The sequence below is a fragment of the Zonotrichia albicollis genome, chromosome 19, assembly GCF_047830755.1.
Source record: "Zonotrichia albicollis isolate bZonAlb1 chromosome 19, bZonAlb1.hap1, whole genome shotgun sequence".
NCBI classification, from domain to species: Eukaryota; Metazoa; Chordata; class Aves; order Passeriformes; family Passerellidae; genus Zonotrichia; species Zonotrichia albicollis.
In genome coordinates this window covers 4,095,473-4,110,868 of record NC_133837.1, presented here as the reverse complement: position 1 = coordinate 4,110,868, position 15,396 = coordinate 4,095,473, and the positions used below count along the sequence as shown (strand labels likewise).

General features: G+C 59.3%; 1 protein-coding gene across 1 annotated transcript in view; it reads left to right on the top strand.

The window, feature by feature from the left end:
- Positions 1 to 2,100: 2,100 nt before the first annotated feature.
- The window catches only part of CASKIN2 (CASK interacting protein 2), a 33,429-nt gene continuing 20,133 nt past the window's right edge, over positions 2,101 to 15,396 (top strand). The window contains exons 1-2 of the mRNA XM_074555105.1: positions 2,101 to 2,239; positions 4,329 to 5,035. Coding sequence (XP_074411206.1) covers positions 4,942 to 5,035 — 94 coding nt within the window. The 5' untranslated portion in view covers positions 2,101 to 2,239; positions 4,329 to 4,941. The remainder of the gene's footprint in view (positions 2,240 to 4,328; positions 5,036 to 15,396) is intronic.

Below are 15,396 nucleotides of genomic sequence, written 5' to 3'. Positions count from 1 at the left end.
GCGGGCAGAGCTGCCCACACAACCGTGCCTGCACCTTGAAACCCCCTAGACTCTAAAACATCTTGAACTGGTGCATAGAAGGGGGTGAATTGTTAAGGGATTTTCTCTGCAGTCAGAACTCGATGCTGTCACACCTGCAGGCACAGGGGAATAAATGTCATGGGGGGGTCTGTCAGCTCTGCAAGGTGGGCACGGCTGAAGGCACTGGCAGCTCTTTGTGCTGGTGTCACCAACCAGCTGTACCACCTTCAAGGGTGGCTGGAAAACTGGGATTCATGGGGGAAATGGGGCTGCTGCCTGCTCCTCCCAGCAGCACTCCCTGCAGGCAGGGCCATGGAGGGAAGGCACTGGTGCAGTGCCAGGACTGCCAATATGTGGTTAAATGTCTGAAGGCTGCACTAGAAATTGTTGATTTCTAGCAAACCCCTCCAATGACACCTCCATTGCAAAGGCTTGTGTGACACCTGAGATTTGTTTGAGTTACCCAGCTTTAGCCACACGAGTGTGGCTGCAGCAGCACAGCTTTGGCTGGGGATGTCAGGGTGCTGTGCCCTCACTGCGGTGTAACAGCGTGTGTTGAAGGTCGTTGGGGTGAAAAAGTCCTTCCCCTGCCCGAAATGGGACACACATTTTGTACCAAACAGGAGCTGGGCTCCTCTTTTGCAAACTGGGTTTACTCTGCTCAGGGAACTGCAAAGCTTAATTAAGATCCTTAGAAGGACTAAAGGTGCCATATAAATTCAGGGGATTATTATAAATGTCACTGCGCTTTACAAGCTCTGGAAAAACTCAGAGGAGGAATAACAAGACCTTTCACTTCACAGCCCTTTCTAGCAGGGCTACTTAGAGCTTCGTGCTTCAGCACAGCAGCCATAAAATGTTGACATTTATAATTAGATGTGCATAATAATCTCTTTATTCCCGAGCTGAAAAGACAGGGTGTGTCTGGAGACGTCAGTCCCCCCTCCTTGCCAAGGATCCCCCTCATTGGGGTTGCTCATGAAACCATCAGTTGGTGAAATGTCTCGGGGGCCTGGTTAGAAGAGGTGTGGGATCATTGCAACTCCCCCAGGGAGCCGTGGGCTGGCCATTTACTGAATAAAACCAAAGCCTCCGTGTGTTTTTAATCTGATTAGTTGATGATAATCCAGCGGTATCATGCAACAAAAAACTGTCCAGCTTTATTAGGCAATCTCTTGTTTTAAAATAACTGTGCTCGAGGGAGCACTTGCCTCTGCTGCTTCTGCTGAAGATTGGCAGAAATGGGTGATTTTTGGTGGTTTTAGCGCTTTGTGAGAGTAGGATTAATTTGGGGCTTGGACAGCTGGGGATCGGTGAATTTTGGTCCCATGGGTGCCATCAGTGGCATTATGCAGCCCCCCTGCCAAAGGGGCCGGGCAAAGGGGCTGAGGGGGAGGGCAGGGGCTGAAAGGGGGGAGCGCTGGTTCCCAGAGCACCGTGCTGCTCCTGGATCCACGATGGGGGACCTCTCTCCCAGGCCCGTCCTGTAGCACCGGACCAATCCCGGATCAAGCACTGGGTCGGTCCCGTACGATGCCAGCCCAGAACACCGGCTCGGAGCTGGATTGAGGAGGATGGAGGATTCCCAAGGGAGCCGGTCCCGAACCACCGGCTGGGTCCTGGATCGCGAATGGGGAATCTCCCACCAGCTCGGTCCCGAACCCCGGCGGTCCCGGAGCACCGGGTCGGTCGCGTACCACGGCGGTCCCGCTCCCCATCGCCGGTCCCGGCCCGCGCTGCGCGTCCAGCCGGACCCCCTTCGGAGCGAGCCGGTGCCCGGGAGCGCGGGGCAGCCCCGAGCGGGGGCGGAGCGGTGCCGGTGCGGCGGGATGGGCGGCGCGGCCCCTGCCCCGCTCGACGCCGCATCACGGTGAGTGACAGCCGCCCCGGCCCGGCCCCGCCGCACAACCCGCCGGGCTTTTCCAATCAGGCCGGGCCGGGGAGGGATTTCCTGCCGGGACGGGGCCGGCCCGAGCGGGACTTTGCCGAGTGCCGCGCCGCCTGCGAGCCGGGACCCGCGGCTGCGCTCCGGTACCGGCCCCGCTCCCGCCCCGCGCGGCTCGGGAAGTTGCGGCCGGGCCGGGCCGGGCTCGGCGCTGCTCGGTGCCCCGCGCTCCGGAGCGGCTCCGCACGGCGCGGGCGGCTCCGCTGCGGTGCCGTCGGTTCGCTCCGGCGCGGTTCGGTTCGCCCCGGTGCGGCGGGCTGGGAGCGCCGCCAGGTGAGTGGGGCCGGCGGAGCTGCTCGCCCCAGGAGCCGCGGAACAACTGGCCTCGGTGGGGGCAGAAACCCCCCGAGCTGCCGGGGGAAGGAGCCGCCCCGCGCGGGGGTCTCGGGGCGGGGGAGGCGGGGGCGCGGCCGGGCGGGCAGCGAGGGGGGCTGGAGGCTGCCGGGGGAACCGCGCTGCCCCCACCGCCCCCCGGGACCCGGCCGGGTGCGTGCAGCTCCTTTGCATCTTTCCTCCGCCACTTACGTAACTGGTTCGGGTTTGTTTGGGGTTTTTTCCCCCTCTTCTCCCTCCTTTTTTCCCCCCGGCGCTGCCGTTGGCTGCGGGAATGTTTGGGATACTTTGGTTCTCCAGGTGGATTCCTGGGCTGCAGGCTCAGCTCTGCTCGTGTGGGAGGGATGTTTTGCTGTTGCTTTTCCAGCTTTGAGAGTTTCTCGAATTTTACCTTCGCTGCTCCTCTCGGGGGAGGGTGAGGAGGTGCAGGTCGGCACTCGGAGCTCTCGGTCCCTCCGAGTTGCCCGCTGAGCCCCGCGTGTGCCGGGAGCCCAGGCAGCAGCACCGGGGCTGTTTCCCAAGAGAGCGGGCAGACTTTTCAAATCCAAAGTCGTCTCACCGCCTCACGTTCGCTTCTTGTGAGCGCTCTTAAGGAGCAGCACAGACTTGGATGCAGTGCACAGGGTTAAACGAAATAGTTCTGAAGACGGTGCGACGACACAGGAGGCTTCGGGAGGGGATTTGTTTGCAGCGAGAGGTTAGTGTGAGTCAAGTGGCTGAAACTTTGTTGTAAGGTAGATAAGCGTGTGCAGGTGCCCCAGGACGAGGGGAGGTGGCAGCTGACCCCGAGGGGAACCATCTTCGGTGCCGAGGGATTCATCAGCTGAATGAGTGTGGGTGGGGGGAGAACCCCCAGCCTGGTGTGGGAATCACACAGCCCCTTGTTCCAGAAGCCAAGGCAGTACCTGAGGATCATCTTTTCGTCTGCCGTGTGCTGCTGCACCCTGGGGAGTGCAGGAACACGGGGAAGCCGTGAGGGGTCCGTGTTTGTGCGGAGCTGCAGCTCCCGGCTGGGCAATGCTGTGCCATGGGATTCTCCTTCTGGTTTTGCCCCCACCCCAACAGGACCTGTCACTGTTGCCTTGTCTCGCCTGTGATTTCCATGCTCTGAACAGTGACCTCGATTGCTTGGAGGAAGCAACACCCGCTGTTACATAAACTGTGGAGGGCGAGCGCTCTAGGAAGGGAGACTGCACCGAGCCATCAGCTGGTTCTGATCCCTTCTGGATGGCAAAGTTGTGGGGTGATCTGGCGATGGCCTCGCAGCTGGCACGGTGTGTGCTCCCTGCTCTCCTGCACGCACGCTCCTCCCCGGTGTCGGAGCAGCCTGCCAGATTCATGGCCCTGAACTAGGAGAGATTTTCTTGCCACACAGTTTGGGCAGCCCGGGTGCAGTGTGGGAGCACAGGCTGGCACATGTGAACTGCGGCTGCAGGACCCTGTGCCCTCTCCAGGGTACCCTGGCTGGCCAGGATATGGCTTTGATCCTGTTCTGAGCACAGCTGTCTTGCTGAATTACACCCAGCTCCTCACTGGGGCCAGAGAGAGCTCCTGAACTGGCGAAGAAGTGTCTGGGGTCCCAGGGCATGTCCCGGGAAGTTTGGAGGGTGAGGGTTTATCCTTGCGCAGGAGAAGAGCGCGAGGCAGGCTGCCCCACTCCCATGGGCTGCCGAGAGATTTGGCTAAACCTTCCCAGCTCCATTCCTGGTGTGCTGCCACCGGGAAAGGAGAGGGGGAGACGTCGTGTGCCCCGAGCCCCGTGTGCTGCCCTCGGGGAGGCCGTGGTGTGTGTCTGGCCCCGGCAGGGCAGGGAAGGAGCTGTGTCCTGTCCCGCTCCGGGGGCCGCTCCCTCCACAGGGAGGTTTCCTCCACAGGTTCTTCCCTCTAAGTTTAACATAAGGATGAGCCAAGTCCCTCCAGGACTAAATATAGTCAAAGTATTCGTTCTTCAGCACGGATACAAAAGCTGTCGCGACGGAGCCGGGAGGTAAATGGCCTTTGGGGGCTGACTCTGCTCTTCCCTCCGCAGGTCCCGGGCTGCCGTGCCGGGGCTCGGCCGCGCACGGGGCTCCCCAGCGTGCCTGCAGTGCCGTCACCGAGAGGAATGCCGAAACGAAGGGGCTAATGAGCACCAGAGAGGGAGGATCTATAACTTCCAGATGGCAACGAGCCCGTAATCCCTTTGGGATGAATTAGGGACTCGTCAACGCAGCAGAGCCTGCTGAAGGGAGCAAAGCACACCACCTCTGGCTCCAGGAGTGCTGTGAGAGGCTGAGGGCATCCCAATGCTGCCAGCGCTGGACACCCTGCCCCGAGCTGCCTGGCTTTGTCTCACAGAGCTCTTGTGCTGCTGGGAGCCTGTCCCCGAGCACTGAAGTAATTTTTGTTTTAACTGATTGCATGTTCTCCAACCAAACCCCATATGGGTCCTGCTCCTCCTGATGCAGAAAGGGACTTCTGCCCTTAACAGAAAGACTTCTTCCCTCTGGTTTTTATGCCCTGTGGGATTGTAAAGTGTCTTTCCTCCTGGATTTCATCTCTCATCAAAGTGTGTTTTGAGGAATTAGGGGTTTATTCCCATGGCTTTATAAACCTCTGGGATCTGAGGGTTTCTACGTTGCCGCTGCTCCCACCTGCCTGCGATGGGGCGCGAGCAGGAGCTGATCCAGGCCGTGAAGAACGGGGACGTACCTGGAGTGCAGAAGCTGGTGGCCAAGATCAAGGCGTCCAAGAGCAGTGAGTACCTGGGCAGAGAGCCCTGGGCTCCCTCCCGCTGGCTGGGCACTCCTGCCAGTGCCGGGGTGCGAGTCAGTGCTGGCTCTGACCCCCGGCACAGGAGTTATGCTGCGGCCGGCGGCGGGAGCGCAAGCACAGCCCGCGCGGATGAATGACTGGGCTGTAAGCAATCCTACAGCTCAGCTGGGGCTCCCCTCGGGCCCGGGGCCCTGCAGTGTGGGCCACTGAGCAGGGATGGGTGAAGGGAAGCAGCCGTGGCAGGGGAATTGAACCGCTTTGGGGGGACGCTGCTACAAAGGGTCTTTAGCGGTTGCTGCTCGCTCCCAGCCGTATTTATCTTGTGAAAAATTATCATCCCAGCCAGTCGACTGGAACCAATCGTCAAGCCTTGAATTTCAGTCTGGTAATGTTTAACCCTTCAGCAGGGCTGTTTCCTTGCCTGTGCTCTCAGAAAGGTCAGCAGCAAGCAGAGCTTGGAGTGAGCAGAGGGCTCGGGGGGGTCCCCAAGGGCACTGGGGTCCTGCAGATGCTGCACAGCATCTGGAGGAGATGGGGAGGGTGGAAAGGTGGATGAGATCCTGGCCACTGCCACGGAGCCTGTGTACAGAGCTGAGCTCCTGGTCGTTTCTCCTGACAGACCAAGAGAAGGAAATTGGGAAAAGTAAATAAAAAGGCTCTCGATGCCATGTCTGGCTGGGGGAAGGTGCACCCTGGCTGCCCAGGCTGGGGGAGTGCGGATACCTCTGCCAAGGCTGCTGCTCATGGTGGGGGGTCTCATGGGGGTGGGTGGGAAAGCTGAAGGGGAATAAGCTGTCCGGAGGAGGGAGAGAGGAAACTCAGGCAGGAGGAGGCTTCTTAGGAGCAGCTCAGAGCAGAGAGACTGGCACGAAGAAACCCGAGTTAGGCTGAGGATTATAAAAGTGAGGAGGGGATCAACTCCCCTGGGTCATCTACTGGAAAGCTTTGACTGGGCCAGAACTTTGCAAATCTCAACTGTTGGGCTTTCAGAAGGGCTGGGAGCCACCTCCTCCCCAGAACAGGGGCATCTGGTGCCCCTTCCCTGGGTGAAGGTACTGGGTGCTATTGCCTCTGCTGCTCAGGGACTGTGCCTGTACAGGGTCCCTGAGCTGAACAAGAGCAGTCTGTCCATGTGGATGGCTTGAAGGACACCCCCAAGGCAATAAATCATGCCAGGACATGAGTGTCCTGCTGGCTGACGCAGCCCCGTGTCCATATCTGGTGTGCCATGGCCAGGCAGTGTGTGCAGGCTGGGGTGCTCATGCCTCTCCTCCTCCTGCACACCCAGAGGGGTGAAATCACACTTGTTTCCTCCTGTACCCTCCAGTAACTCTCTCACAGTTCAATCCTGTCTGTTTTCTCTCTGGAGTCTTCCCCTCCCTGCAGCCGTGGGGCACCCACGTGAACATTTGTGTTTAACTCCCCCGCTGCAGCGGCATCAGCAGCTCCCTCGGCTTGTTTTCATTTTATTCCTTTATAAGGAGGGGCCAAAACCCCCTGACCCCCCCAAGGCCGGTGCTGCAAGCCCTCAGTGGGGCTCCTGTGCTTGCCCAGCTCTGGGGCTTGCCTGGTGCTGGAGGCTCATCCCTGGCATGGAGGGCACCGCTGCTCCCCGTCCCTTATGGTTCCCTTTCCCTTTTCTCACCGATGCCATGTGAGCCAAGCATTTGCTGCTTTTGCTGCTCATTAAAGTGCCTTTTCCATATGACAGGCTGAGATGCTGATTTTTATTTTTTTTTATTATATATTTTTTTAAATCCCTCTAAGAGTCCTTCTGCTGTCTCAGTGGATTGGGAGCTCGATCGCTGTGATCAGCCCTCTGGGGCTTCCTGTGCCTAAAAAAGTCACCGCACGTAAGCAAAATCCAAGCGCCAGTCCCGGCAGCGGGAACTTCAGGGACACGTTTAATATTCTCCGTGCGCAGCCTCTCCCCGCACAAGTGGGTCACAGCACCTCTCGTTCCGAGGTGCCGGGGCGGGCAGGGACGGGATTTTTGGGGGCAGGAGCCAGGAGGGAAAGGGCAGGCGAGGGCAGCTGTCCTGCCTGCGGGAAGGGGACGGCGCGACGCCGTGGTCACTGCTGCAGCCAGGGAGGGGGTTCTGCTCTGGGAGAGCCGGGCTGCTCCTGCCGGGCCAGCCGCGCTTTGCTGAGGCTCCCTGGCAATGGAAACATCCCGCTTTTTATTTTCCTTCTCCCTCTCCCCTCCCCTCCGCCTCGGGAGCGTTGCAGAGTTTAATTGAAATTGTTAAACGACCCATCACGGCTTTGGCCTCTCTCCCCCGCGATCAATCACGTCCCTGGGCGGCTGCCCTCGCCAACAATGCACCAGGGCCAGCAGCGAGGGGCTGGGGCTCCCGGGGGAGGTGACAGGCAGAGCCCCTCTGGCCAGGGATCTTCTGGAGCTGGACAGTGCCCGGCAAAGTCTGGGTGTCCCCATCCCTGAATGCAGGATCCAGGGACAGGGGATGGGGGATGCCGGGGTGATGCTGGGAGAGGGGGAGCCCCTGTGATAGCGGGGGCTGGAGGAGCTGTGAAAGGCGATGGGAGCTGGACTCACTGTTTGCCTTCCTCAAGGGAGTGGTGAAGGTTTTTGTTTAAACGTATGCAAAGTACAAAGAAAGGGCAGCAGCTGAGCAAACTGGTGTGAAACTCTCAAGGACAGGGAGCAAAGCCCCGCTGGGGTTCAGCTGCTGCCTTGAGGAGGTTCGGTCAGCCACTCGCCCCATTTCACCAGCTATGTTGGTGTTTTCCAGACCTTAGATATTAAGGACGAAGGTGGACTCATGGGACATGGCTGTGTTTGGGTCATGACCTAACTAGTCGTTAAATGCTAGCAAAGCTTGCAGAGGGGGCTTGGCTTTATCTCCACACCTGTGTTGGAGTCTCTCACCACTGCACCCCAGCAGCACAAAGCATGTTAAGGTTTTCTCAAGAGCTGTGCCAGCCCTCAGATGCTGCTGCCACCATCCAGTTTGGCAGGAGAAGGGCGATGTTGCTCCACGTGCTGTGAGACTGTAGCAAGCAGATGTGGGATAAATCGCTCCTTCTCTCCCCCTTGAATTTCCTCCTAATCCCTAGTAGCTGTATCAGCTTAAGCCTCAAAGCGTGAGGTTTAATATCTCTCCTGTGATTTGTTAGCCGTTGCCACCGGCGCTCTGTGTCCCTGTCCTCTGCAGAAACATCCGCCCTCCTTTTATGACCTGCTGGGATTTCTGCTTCTCCCAACACCAGCAGGTCTGTAGTTGTTTGGGGGGGAAGTTGCTCCTTTTTAGCAATCTGTTAGTTATTTTGTAATAATGTTGGATGTGCCTTTGTGCCAGGCAGCATCCCCCCTTTACAGAGGAGGACTGTCCTCCTCTTCGCTGCTGCTACCGAGCGAGGTTTGTCCCAAACCCTGGGGTACTCCAGGTGCTATTCCTGGTCTGGCTGGAGAGCAAAGCTTATCGTGTCAGGATCCTTATCGTGTCAGGCCCTGTTACACCCGATGGCTTTCCCTGGTGGCAGTGGTGCAGGGGTGCCTGGGCACCTTTCCTGCTCCACTCCTGCCCTGGGCAGTGCAGGCGGCTGCACCCGGCTCTGCCACCGAGCATGAGTGTGGCTCTGGCCACATCCCCTGGAGCCCAGGTTTGTAGGACGAGTTCCCAAAGCGTCCTTGGCTGTGTCCTCCCCTCCTCTCCCCGCACGCTGTAGGTCTGACGGGCTGGACCGGCTCCGCAGCCGCGCTCCGACTTGGAGAGGCTGTGGGCACGCCTGCGGAGAGACGCTGAGAAACTCTGCCGAAACGGGCAAAACTCCCTCTTCCTCCGGGACTGAGCCAGCAGCGGGGCCAGGCACCGTGCCCGGGCAGCCGGGCTGGCCGTGGCCTCAGGCTGGGGACCCCAAAACCCCACAGCGTGCCCAGACCTGCTCCTGAACCAGCCTGCGGTGGGTGGGTGGTGGGAGCAGGAGAAAAGAGCCTCCAAAGGCTCTGGAGAGCGTGGCAGCCACGAGGCTGGATGGTGGTGGGGCTGCAGCTCCATGGCAAGGTGGGGGTCAATCCTTTCTTCCTCCTCCTGTGGCTCCTGACCTCCCTGGAAAGGGGGGTTTCCTCTGGTAGCCTGATGTTTGCTGGGTGGGTTTTCCCATCCTGGCGTTCCCACCTCTCTAGGAAAAGCCATGCACAGGCAGCAGAAGGAGTGAAGGGATAGTTGGTTTTCAAAGCTGAGCTCCAACGGGTGTTGTGTTTGGAGAGGGGCCCGGCTGCCACTGGAGCGCCCGGAGCCAGGGAAAGCATCGCTGTGCCAGTGCAGGAGATAAGGCACAAGCAAACAGCATCACTCAGGGAGATGGAGGAGCCTGTGCTGGGCATCAGCTGGCCCAGTCCCTGACCCTCTGCACCCCATTTCCCTGTGTTCACAGCTCCACATCTCCCCCTGTCCCAGGTCTGTATTTCTGTCCCCAGCCTTTGGACACCCTTTGGCAGGGCAGCCTGTGGTCCCTGCTGTCAGCCTGGGCCACTGCAGCTGACTTTTTCTTGTCTGCAAAAGAATGGGGGGAAAACCAGCCTAACCCTTCTGGGGAAGGGGATGAATGTGGAGACTTTTGAGCCTGCTCCAGATCATGCTGCCATCCTTTGGAGATGGCCAGACATTGCTGGGATATGCCGGGGAATCTGGGATCTCCTGGAAATGCAGAGGTCCCTCAGGGCCATGGATGGAGCCAGGCTGGCAGCCATCCCCAGTGTCACAGGCAGGAGGCTGAGGTATGGGACGGGAGGGGAATTTCCATCCCTTGGGCATTTCCTGGTGACTCAGCCCAGACCAGGGGGCTCAGCTGCCCCTCCCCAAGGGCTGCAGAGGCCGTTTTGGCTGTCTGACCCAGAAACACATGATAATTCAGATGACGACAGCTCGAAGGCAGACAGGGAGGGCAGCCCCAGCCCTGGGACACCGTGTGCCCGGCTGCCAGCAGCACACGGGCACGGTAACCAGGACAGTGCTCCCCAGGGCTGCAGAGAGGGGGACAAGGCAAGGACACTGCCAGCACTGGCATTCCATCCTCTGGCTTGGCTGGCTTCAGGAGGGAACTGGTGGACCACAAAAACGACCAGCATCACTTCTGCCACCCCTCTGTCAGGATCCCAGTGCCACAAAGAGGTTTTTCTGGGAAGGTGAATTGTTGGATCCAGTGGCGATGGACCGTGTGTAAGATGGTTTCCTGCTGGAAATGGATGCTTCCACCAGCATTGCTCCGGCAAGAGTTAAAAGCGGGGTTGGATGCCGTGCGTGTATGTGTGCATGCACGCGCCCTGCTTTGTTTTTAAAAGCGCCTCGGCTGTCCTGGATCCCCGCCAGACCCGGGGCCTGCCGCTGGCAAAAACTCCGGCAAAGGAGTATGAAAGGGGCAAGAAACTAAATAACAATAAACCACCTTTTTTTTTCTGGCTGCTCTAGCAAGTGAGAGGGTGGGGAGGAGCTGCGAGCGTTCTGGCTCCCCCTAAATCCCATCCTGGCTTCCCTAAAAAATCGTGCCTGGGATGGAGAGGGAGGGATCTGTTTGAACCTTGGGGCTGTAATATCACCCAAACCTTGCCGAGGTGTCATGGTGAGTCACAGACCTGTCTGGAGATGCCCAAACTGCTTGGAAATGGCTCTGTTGGTATGATCTCTACCCTCCCAGGGAAGGAAGGGCTGGATACCGTGGCCCATCCCTCGCTCCTGCGGGATGCTGCCCAGGGTAGGTGCACAGCCACCCCGAGCCGTTTGCAAGCCCAGGGAGAAAGGCCGGAGCTGCATGGAGCAGGGCTGTGATGGTGAGATAAGGCAGCAGGGAGAGCCTGCGTGGGGCAGGCGCGCGGCTCCCGCAGCGTCCCAGGCCTGGTGCAACACGTCCGGCGGTGCTTCCGCCAAGCGCTGCCAGCGCCGCTCCCCGCGGGCCCGGCCAAGGCTGTGCAGGGAGCACGAGGCCCCCAGCGCTGGTGCCATGCCCAGACCCCTGCCCCGTCCTCCCTGGGGCCATCCCAGCAGCTGGGTCTGCCTCGGCCACCTGAGGTGGGCGGCTGTGCTGGGAGGGGTGAAAGCTCCTGGGGTTTCGTAACGCTGGGCACGGCTGGTTGTGTAAGGCCCTTCTGCTTGGAAAGGAGTTGGCGAGCATGGCAAGGGCATCTGGGGCCTGGCACTGAGGTGTCCCCAGCAGCGAGGTTGGCTCAGGCTCTGCCACCCACTCTGCAGGTGCCTCTTGCACCCATAGAACATCTATCCCAGTGCTGCCTGCCTCAGTCTCCCCTTCCAGCAGCCCCTTGTGGAGCATTGCCTTGTTTCGTTGCCAGGACAGGCGTGGATAAGCCTGAAGGAGGTTTCCAGCTGGAGGTGAACTGGATGCAAATACCAGTATGGAGACTGGGGATTGGGAGCCCCAGCGATCTTCCCCTTCCTTGGGTGTCCTGTCTCCCCAGGCAGGACACCCAAGTCACAGCCTGTGCAACATCTCAGGGACCTGGGATGTGTCCCTACCATGGCAAGGCCACGTGAGAACCACTGGCCTCAGTGTCCTCCAAAGGGGGCCAGAGTCCTCCCTGGTGGCTAATCATTGCCTACACAGGGAGCACGGGGACACGGTCAGTCTGGCCAGCAGTGTGGGGTCCAGCACAGCCATGGTCCAGGGATTGCTTTGGGCTGCAACCCAGGCTGCTCTGATTGGTCTGAAGCAGCTCTTGTTTGGTTTTGTGGGGCTGACACAGATGGGAAGGGCTTCCTGAGCCCTCCTGGCTTCCCTGAACCAGTACCTGCTAATCCTGCTGGCTTAAAAAGAAGGGAGACACTCCTTAGAGGGAAGGAGGCTCCTGCACAGAATGAGGTGCTGCCTCTGACCCTGCTCTGTGTCTCCAAACCTCAAGAGCTATTTAAGCAATGGGAGAGCCCTCAGTTTCCTGCTCAACAGTGTTAAGGTGCAGGCAACTCCCTGTCTTGGAGCATCTGTCCCACTGGTTATATTTAGCAGCACATGGATATCCTGGAGCTGCTTCTCTGTTCCTTTCAACCCAAACCTGGTGTGGATGAGCAGGTGTCCAGCTCCATGTCCCTGGAGTCATGACTCTGTCCCAGTGCAGCCTGCTCCGAATGCCCATGGCTTTGTGAGACTGAATTCACACCAGGTGAGCAGTCCTGGATTAACATCTCCTCCCAGGAGCAGTGCAGGTGGGTGCCTCTTCTCAGCCCCAGCTGGGTACAGCCCAGACCCTGGAACAGGGACCAGCATGTGGCCATCAGCCCCCTGCACCCACACATGTTGCTGGCTATGTTTGCCAAAACAGTACCTTGTTTTCCAGGAAGGGACGAGCCTTCCAGAGCCTTCCAGGGCTAGTTGGCTCTCCCAGTGCTTTCCCAGAAGGATTGCCACTGCTCAGAAAGCTGTTCCCTGCCAAGCCTGGGGATGGAGCAACCCGCCATGGTCTCGTGGCCAGGGTAGGGGGAATTGGATGCCACAGGAGGGGTAGCACAGAGCAAGAAGTGGTGCCTTTTCTACAAAAAGGAGCAGATGGAGGCAGGAGGGTCCCATATTTCCCTGTGCCTCCTGCACTTTCTCTCCAACCCGCCCCGGGATGCTGCGGGGCAGCAGGTGGGGTTTCAGGGCTTGCTCCCACGTCCTGCCTGCGCCGCCAAGTCGGGCTTGCCGGGGCCGTTCCCGACACGCACCCGCCGTGCTGGGAAGGCGTAAACAGATCGGGTTCCCGGCAGGGGTCCAGGGAGCAGGCAGGCCTTGGCTTGTGTCCCACCACCGCTCCGTCGGGATGGGCTGTGGGGAGCGCCCAGGCAGGGCTGGGGCGGAGGGGCTGACCTGGCAGAGGGGTCCCTGCGGGAAGCTGGGCACAGCATTGGTCTGACTAGGAGCCAGGGATGTTGCCTCTGCCTCTGTTTTCCTCTGGTGCTGAGGTGGGCCTGTTCTTTGGGGGGTGGGAGGTGCTGATGTACTGCCCCCAAACCCCTTCCTGATCCCTTTATGGGAGCTGCTGACCAGAGCTCAGACTGGGGGTCTTCAGATCCAGCTCCTTCTTTTCTATTGGAGTTGTATTGTGATGCCTTTGACCTTGCTGTAACTAACTCAGCCCTTGTCCCTTCCAAGGGATATGGGGGGATGGGGCTGCTCTGTGTTGCCTTTGTCCCCAGCTGGTCCCCAAGCAGCTGCTGCCCGGCTCTGGCGTCCGGGCTGGCAATGGGAGGAACCTGCTGCCCTCCCTGCCGGCCCTGGAGCAGCTGGGATGAGGGGAGGGGGTCAGGAACGCAGTGCCCAGAATAGCTCAGCAGTCACCAAGGGCCCCCAAGGGATGGGAAGGTGGGTGGGGTCCTGCTTCCAGAACAGGGTGATGCCTCTCCCCAGGACACAGACCGTCCCTAACTGCTAAGTGATTGCTGCTTCCATGTGGGGACATGCAGGGTGGTGCAGGACATCCTGGTCATGTAGCTGTCATGTCCCTCTCCTGTCCACTGCATATGAAACCCTGTTGTAGACCAGGATCCCAGGCAAATCCTTCACTGCCACAGCTGTATGAAAATATCCCAATCCAGCTAAGGCAGTGGGCAAGATTTTGGTGATGGCTTCTCCCACTTTGGAATGGTCCAGCCAGAAATGCAGGCAGGCAGTTGGAGGGTCTGATCCATCTGGGAAAGAGCTCTCACTCTGGGCATGGACCATGTCATAGGATGCTGTTGAAAGGACAGCACTTTCCCCACCTTGGGAGGGCAAGGAGAGTGGCAATGGGACCGTCTCTCTCAGGCTGGAGAGAGCTTGGCCTGTGCCTGCTCGTGATGGACCCATCCCTCTCCCATTCCCACTTGCCAGCAGCATGGAGCAGCCAGTCAGTTCTCATGAGTTTTGGTAGGTGACCTTTGCACAGGGAATGGGAACAGCAAGGTGCCCTGTGTGCCCTCGCCATAAGGGATCTGGAGAAGGATCCCTCCCATCCATCATGGCTTGGGAGCTGAGTGGCCACTGCTGAGCGAGATCCTTACACTTTTTCCCAATGCAGATGCCACAAACGGCTGCAGCACCATGGAATCTGCAGGAGCAGTCGCCCATCCAGCATCCCTTGAGACTGGCAGGAACCGGAGGCCACGTTTTGGCTCTGTCCTGGAGAGAAGGAGACATTTTGCTGAAGCTGCTGAAATCCAGGCTGCAGTTCAGAGGGAGCTGGGCAGTGCAGGCATCACTTGCTGGAAGGAAGCTTTAGGCAGCTGACCCCCTTATTTCAGTTTGGCAATAGAGAATATAGTCAGCAACCACCCAGAAGTGGAAATCCTTGGTTCTTAGGAAAACCCAGTCCCCAGGCAGCAGCTGCCACAGCCTGCTGTCCCTGCACAGCCCGGGCTGTGACTGTCCCAGGGGACCCTGCCGGCACGTCCCTGAGCAGGGCTGGCGGCAGCACCGGCTCGCGGGGTCAGAGTTGAGGAAAGGCATCCGCAAGGTATTTTTAACCGTGTGACTCCAAACTGGCCGCCAGCAGCCGTCTGAGGTTGGTCCCGGGCTGCCGACAGCTGATTGCCCACGGGCTGCCGGCGAGAGGGGGGAGTTTTGAGTAAAACTCAGTTCCCAGCCGTGTGGCAGCCCTGGGAAGGAGTGGCGGCACTTGAACCATCGACCTTGTGGGTGACCTCGAGCGAGCAGCTTCACCTCCCGCTGCCTCCCCTCCCATCCTGTGTGTGCCTTGCCCAGATTAGCGCAGCCAGGGTGGGGACAGCCGCTCCGTCCGCCCTGGCAGCGCCTGCTCCAGGTGCACGGCAGCTTCCCTGGGGCCAAAGGAGGAGGATGTCACAGGATTTCCAGCCTCCGCATCGCTGTGTGCTTTGAGTACTGGCTCCACCGGCTGGAGCAGCTCCTGGGTGCCAAGCTGCCATGTGCGGGCACGGGGCTGGTGCTGATGGTGACATGGTGCCATAGGGCTGTGGCAGCCCAGTCCTCCAGCCTCAGCCTTGCCCTGCTTCCCCTGGAAGCTGCAGGGTTGCTGCAACCTCCAAGCAGTGTAGGGGCTGGATCTTTGTTTCGCTCCCTTGAGCCCACAGGGTTTTGTTGGCCACTGTTGGCTGCTCTAATTTTTATCTGGGGCTCATTGTTAGAACCATAAAATAAATAGGTACGTGCTGCTCTGGAGCGTCAAACCCCTCCAGGTGTAGGTGGGTTGCTGGGTTGCTGCGTCCCTGCTCGCCCTCCCTAATTAACTGTTGCTCAGCTAATCCAGACTTACTGACCTGCCCTAATCTTACCATGCAAGGCCAGCCCTTCACTGCTGCCTCCTGTCGCTCACCTATCACATTCCCTGTGAGCCTCTCTCCTGTTCACAGCCCTGGGTATGTGATGGGCAGTGGTACCCC